At 33.6% G+C, this 6,727-nt stretch overlaps 2 protein-coding genes across 2 annotated transcripts; both read right to left on the reverse strand.

Moving 5' to 3' along the window:
* Positions 1-3,343: 3,343 nt before the first annotated feature.
* LOC147482013 (uncharacterized) lies at positions 3,344-4,084 on the reverse strand. The gene has a single exon (XM_086579158.1). It carries the CDS (start codon positions 4,082-4,084, stop codon positions 3,344-3,346), a length of 741 nt encoding a protein of 246 aa, XP_086435284.1.
* Positions 4,085-4,561: 477 nt separating this feature from the next.
* LOC147482014 (uncharacterized) lies at positions 4,562-5,168 on the reverse strand. Its single transcript, XM_086579159.1, has 2 exons — positions 4,849-5,168; positions 4,562-4,757 (listed from the first exon to the last, which is right to left on the reverse strand). Exons 1-2 carry the CDS (start codon positions 5,166-5,168, stop codon positions 4,562-4,564), a joined length of 516 nt encoding a protein of 171 aa, XP_086435285.1.
* Positions 5,169-6,727: the final 1,559 nt, after the last annotated feature.

Genomic DNA, 6,727 nt, shown 5'->3' on the forward strand with positions numbered 1-6,727 from the left:
GTTTAGAAAACAACAAGTCATCCATGGACCCGACTTAGGTGTTCTGCATTTTGGATATTAATCCTTATTACTTCTGCTATCTTAGAATTATTAATGACAAGTTCCTCACCATTTTTCCATGTTAATTTCAAGGTGTTTAATGCTTAAATCTCATAAATACTTTCATAAAAATCACGTACCAGAGTCGGAGAATACACATCAGTTGGTGAGTGTAGCAAAAGGTTCCACCTTCTATTTTCAATAGCGGTGGCAAAAAAACTACCATAAGAACTGTCAACAATACCTTCAAAACTCCGGAAGTATGAGAATATCCGAAGTTTTCATCCCCTTGAATTCGAATGTCTCAAGTATGTATGACATTTTTCAAACAATGCTACCTGACAAAATTAGTGGACCATCCAAGTTAGTTTTTTTATTTTTTTTATTTTATTTTTATTATTATTATTAATGACACTAACAATTAAGTACGAAACAAATATACAAGTGGTTTTTGTTTTTTTTTTTGAAACTCAAATCCATCCCGAGGGTTTAATAGTAAGATTAAAAATTTTAGGTGGCATAGTACAAAAATAAACCTTGTACGCATAGCTTTCCACTAACGGTTGTAAACCAGGGCAAGATTCAACTTGGCAATTCTTACACAATCCTTGATTTTGTGCATATTGTTTATCATGTTTATTTTCCATATTCCATATTCTTACCAAATGAATAATATTATCTTGATGATCACTTGGCAGTAAATCCCACAAACTAGATAGGGGTGGTTTCTTTGGTATCCAAATGAAACGATTTTTCTTTTCACCCATTCCATTAGAGAAGCTATCAATCTCAACTTTAGGTTTTGGTTTGAAATAATTAACAAAATTATCAGTTTCCTTAAAGATTTTCTTCCTAATGGGACAACTAAATTTGATGTGACAACGGTTTTTTTCCACAATACCTTTTCTTCCACAATAATGACAAGTTTTGATAGACTTAGAAATATCAACACGTGGTTTAACACTTTTTGAAAACTTTTCGGTGACCAACCTCAAATTTGAAATTTCATTTTCCAAAGAGTTATTTTTTTTCGAAAACTAAATGCAACTGATTTTCTACACTTTTATTCTTCTAAGCCAAAATAGAATTTTCACTTTCGAGGGATGCGACCTTCTCGAATAGTCTCTTATTTTCCTAATCTAATTTGGATCCACCCCCAATACACAATAACCCCACCATATTATTTTTTTTTTGGGGGAGGGGTAAAACTCGTTAACCCTTTAATTTTTTATTTTCCCTTAAAAGTTTAGTATAAGGTACATGTTCCAATTTCTTTAAATGGCTTGTTCTAGAAGGTGCAATTCCTAGTAATGCATCAATCTCCTCATAATCACTTTCTTCATCAGAATCAGACTGGAGAGAGAGTGAAACACTCACTCCGGTGCTCTTCAAAACTCAAGTACAACGAATTAATAAAACTTTCAAAGTCAATTGCATTATGGTATGAATTAGAAAGTTAAAAAAAAAAATCAACTCTATTTTCACTTTCGCAAAAGACAATTTCACTATCCCATTTCTACAATTAATGATGGCATTTGCAGTTACCAAAAACAGACGACGAAGGATAACAAGGATTTGCATTCCTTACTCTGAAATAGGTTTAGTATCAAGGACTATAAAGTCCACAGGGTCGTAAAACTCATCAATTTGAATTAAGAAATCCTCTATCATTCCCCTAAGAGCTCTAACAGACTGATCTGCTAACTGTAAGGTAAGATTAGTAGGTTTCAAATTCCCAAGTCCTAATTGCTTATATACTGAGTATGGAAGTAAATTTACACTAGCCCCTAAGTCAAGAAATGCATTTTCAATCTTTTTGTTTCCTATTATGCAAGAAATTGTTGGACAACCATGATCCTTATATTTCGGAGGGGCTTAGTGGGTTATGATAAAAACTCACTTGAGCAACAAAGAAGGGTGTCTTATGTTTGTTCATGCCACGTTTAACAATACACAAATCCTTTAAAAATTTATCATAAGAGGGAACTTGTTAGATTGCATGAAGAAGAGGAATATTAACTTTCACTTGTTTAAAAACCTCGAGAATCTCGTTAGCTTGAGTTCCTTGCTTAGGAAGGAGAAGTCTTTTTGGAAATGGGGCACTGATCAGCTCCCAAATGTCCATTTTATTATCCTTGAATTACTGCATTACAACATTTCTTATGCATAATGAAAAGACAACTCATAGCTTTTATTGCCTTTTTCAGGTTACAGAGTATTTCATACCACTTATCATAAAAGCTGCATTTTAGAGCCAAAAAGAGCCTTATTAACGCTTCTTATGAAGACTAAAAGTTGCTATAAAAAGTACTGAAAAAGTCAAAGTCAAAGGTCAAAGATCAAGGACTCAAAACCAGAGAACTCAAAGTCATGTCCTTAACTCAGAAGACTAGAGATGGATGGCCTTGCTACAAAAGAAGACTTACTAAAAAACCTAGCTTGCTCAAGAAGATATGAAAAAACAAAAACAAAAGAATAAAACAATATAGTGAGGTGTCTTGATTGTAGAGTGATAAGAGCCTAAAACTATAGTTTTAACCCCTTAATAATATTATATTTAGACCAATTATGTTTATAATAAATAAGAGTTAATATAGTTTAGGTACTTTAGTTTATTTCAGGTCTTGGAGTAAACTATGTGGAGAAATACGTCACTTTTGCAAGAGAAAGGAGCAAAAATTGGTTGCGAAGAAGTTCTATGGTTAAAGCCCAAGTTTCAAGGAGAAAAAGCCTTTTTAAAGACCGATCAAAGGTAAAAAGTCAAAGTCAACAAGGGCAGAAATAGAGCATAAAAGTTAACAGAACATCCACAGGCCGTGTCTTTGGACTCATATCTCGGAATTTGGCCTATTATATGTCAAAACGACTGGCTCGGAAAATGCTTTCTAATGGTGCAAACATTGATCTAATAAGAGAATTAAAAGTGGACAAAAAGGTTATTGTAGTAATTTCCAGCATAAGAAACCCTTTTTAGACTTAAGTAATTATGTTTTTGGCTTGATTTAGTGGCCCAAAACATAGCTCCAAAGCCTATGCACGAAATTATGAACCTAGCCCTCTCATATATAAAGAGGACTAAGGAAAAAATCTAACTCTCTCCTCAGGGAAGGCTCTGAGTTTTGATGGGCCTTAGGCGAGATCCTAAAGTGTGGCCTCTGCTGATAAATGATGAAAAATACATAAGCCAATTTTTTTTTCTTATTTGATAAAAAATTAAGTCCAAATTCCTTCGTACTCTTAGAAAATCAAATGTGTGTTTAACATCAACAAATTCACACCAAAATTCAATTACAAAAACTAAGCACTACTGAAAAGCTAGTATTCTTACATTTCTAGCTGCGAAATCACTAATTAAGTCTTCATAATCAAGTTTTTCTACTAAACACTTTTCAATAGATAACATAGCTAATCCATATAATCTTTCTTGAGATATGCTCGATCGAAGGTAAGATTTGATCAACTTCAGCTTTGAAAAACTTCTTTCTGCAGATGTGACAGTAACTGGTATAGTCAACAAAATTCTATACGCAACCCAAGCATTTGGAAAACAGTTATCTTGTGACTTCAAATGATTTAGCACGTCCATTGCTTTCTTTGTGTTATCTGGTAAAAGTTCTCTCATGATTCTTAAATCTGAAAATAAATCTGTCCCGTCAATATCAGAAACACCGTCATGTTTCAAAAACTCTTCAAGATTAATGTAAGAAGTCCTTAAGCTATTTATATCTGCAATCGTTAACTTCTCTAAATCAAACAAGAACCCAAAAAATTTCTCATACACTTCAAACTGCTCAAATCTACTCTTGAATGAAGAAAGAGCTTGGTCTACTATGAATAAGAAGTAGTCAACTCGAAATGATTCTTCAGTTGATTGTTTCACTTCTTCACTAACGTTCTCGTTGAACTGTTTTTTTCTACGAATGATCCGCCTTTCATGAAAAAATAGTTGAATTTCCATCATAGTTGCAATATCCTTAGCTTCTGTCATGGCTCCTTCAAATCTGGTTTCTCTATACTTCTCAAAAATAGAAATAAGTCTTTTCATTTCATGTATGGCCACATCAATCTACATGTCTTTAGTTTGAAAGTTTTTGCTAACAGAGTTAACATCAAAAAGTAAATAATGTCAAATTAACATGGCAAGCAAAAACTCAAAACTCTCAATTTCATGTATTGTTAGTGACTCAGCTTCCCTATTTTGTTTTCAGATCGTCATTGTTTTTGGCCAAGTAAACCAACACATCTCTTATTTTCGGAGCTTGATGTCTAACTACACAAACACTGTCTACGCAAATCCCCCAGCGTGTTGCTGACAACAACTTTAGCGAGAAAGCTGACTTGAGCTTCACATCTTTCACATGATCTTTAAACACTTTCCACCTCTTTGTGGAAGACAAAAATAATGAATAGATTCGTTGAACCACTCCAAAAAAGGATATAGCTCTTGAACAAAAGCTAGCCATATCACAAAGAGCAAGATTCAATCTATGACAACCACATAGGGTGTATAAGGCTCTAGGGTTTATTTTAAGTAGTCTACTTTGAACTCCTTTGTGTTTCCTTTCATATTAGATCCATTGTCATAACCCTGCCCTCTTATATCACTAATATCAAGGTCAAGAGTGTTCAAAATATTTTTGAGTGTATCAAAGAGGCCCAGTCCTAATGTATCATCCACCTTCAAAAATCCTAAAAAGAACTCTTCAACCTTTTGGCAACTTGATGTAACATCTACAAATCGAATCACAAGCGACATTTGCTCTTCATGACTAATATCCGGTGTATAATCAAGTATTACTGAAAAGGTACCTGGCTTCTTTGATTTTCTGGACAATGGATTTCTTCACCTCACTTGCTAACAACTCTATTAACTCATTTTGAATCTTGTGGCTAAGATAATAAAAATGAATTTCTTTACTTTGAATGCGCCGAATGTACTCTTTCAGTATTGGATCAAATTCAGCAATCATTTTGATTAAACTTAAAAAAATCCCATTATTCTCATCACAAATCTTCTCATTCTTCCCACAAAAAGCCAAATTACTTTTAGCAAGTGGTTTCACTAAAGCAAGTATTCGTAGTAACACTTGTCGCCAATGTTCCCTCTCTTTGCTGATTTCTTCTTGCATTTTTTTGTCAATTGTTTAATTTTTGTCAAATATCTTCTTTAGTTCATACCAACTATTCCAATAAAGAAGATGCTCTGGAGATGATTGATGCTCTGAAAGCCTTCTACTTAGGTTATGCCAGTCACAATACCCTTCACTGTCCAATTGAGAAGTGTTTGTGTGTTGCTTTAACAACTTACAACAAAAATAAAAGACCCTGTCCAAAGAAACATAATATATGAGCCAAGTTCTATCTTTTTTAAGTCCATTTGGCATTATTCGAGTGTAATGCTTTGAAGAGAAATGTCTGCCAAGGTGATTTCTGGGAAAATCAACATCAGTAATTCTTATAGGACCCTTTTCGACAAGTAAATTTCTAAGATTTTGACCAATATTGTCCCAATTTGTTGGATCAAAGTAGTGGACAGGTACATGTTCTATATTTTCATTTGTATCTTGATCAAGATTGTCATTTATTAAAGGCTCATCATTATCATTCACGAAAGGTTCAACATTTTCATTCACTAAAGGTTCAACATCTTCATTCACCAAAGCTTCAACATCTTCGTTCAGTTCATGCTCTCCATTATCATCGTCACTCCTTTGTTCGACATCAACCACTACTATTTCACTTGAACTTTCTACTTGTCCTTTGTTACCAAAAAACTTTAGTATATCTCCCCTTTGGGATTAAGCGGCATTGTCTAATCTTTGCTTCTTTTTCCTTTTCTCAGAGCCAGAAGGATACTTTCTAGCTGGAGGTTTCGGAGGCATGATGACAGACTGACAATTAAAATTCACAAACAATCAAACAATGATATGATTAATTAAAAAATCACCACAACCCCAGCTTAGTGGCTTACACACAAAATACATACAAAATAGTAGCTATTAATGTTTAGTTATCTCAAACTAAAAGAAAAGGGAATTAAATAGAACCATAGAATAGTTTAAAAAATATTTACTTTGCAAATAACTATGATTAAAGTTTTAAGGAATTAATATGTATCAATTAATTAAAACAGTAAACAAAAGACTACTACTTACTTGGTAGTTGCAGGTATACTATTAAAATAGAGAGGAGTGGAGACCGTGGAGTGCAAGTTGGATAACTCAGACCTTAGAGAATTGCAGAGACTAACCTTGCCTTTTTTTGTGTGTTGAGATGGTATATGGATGATGTGGATAGATGATGGTCGTTGAACAAAATAGAAGCCTATCAAAACCTAATTATCCCTCAATAAGTAAAGGATGAGTAAGGTATCGTTCCACTTTTAAGTGTATGTTATGTGAATGACAGGACTGGAAAGGGGGTTTGAGAGATTAAAAACTATGATTATAGATATTGTAGATTCTAATGCTAAACTAAACTAAACTAACTAAACTATTGAGAATTTATAAGAGAGGGAATTCAAGAGATTAGAATCCACCAATACTTTTGATCTGTGACCTTATGCTTCATGGTTGTTCTCACAAGTAAACTACAATTAGGCAATCGAGCGAGTGCCGATGCCCTCTTGGAAAAAACATCGTTAACGAATAACTCTACTTAAGGTTGTTCCTATGTTTATGCTATTAAT

The sequence above is a fragment of the Coptis chinensis genome, chromosome 8 (assembly GCF_015680905.1).
Source record: "Coptis chinensis isolate HL-2020 chromosome 8, ASM1568090v1, whole genome shotgun sequence".
In the NCBI taxonomy this organism is placed as follows: Eukaryota; Viridiplantae; Streptophyta; class Magnoliopsida; order Ranunculales; family Ranunculaceae; genus Coptis; species Coptis chinensis.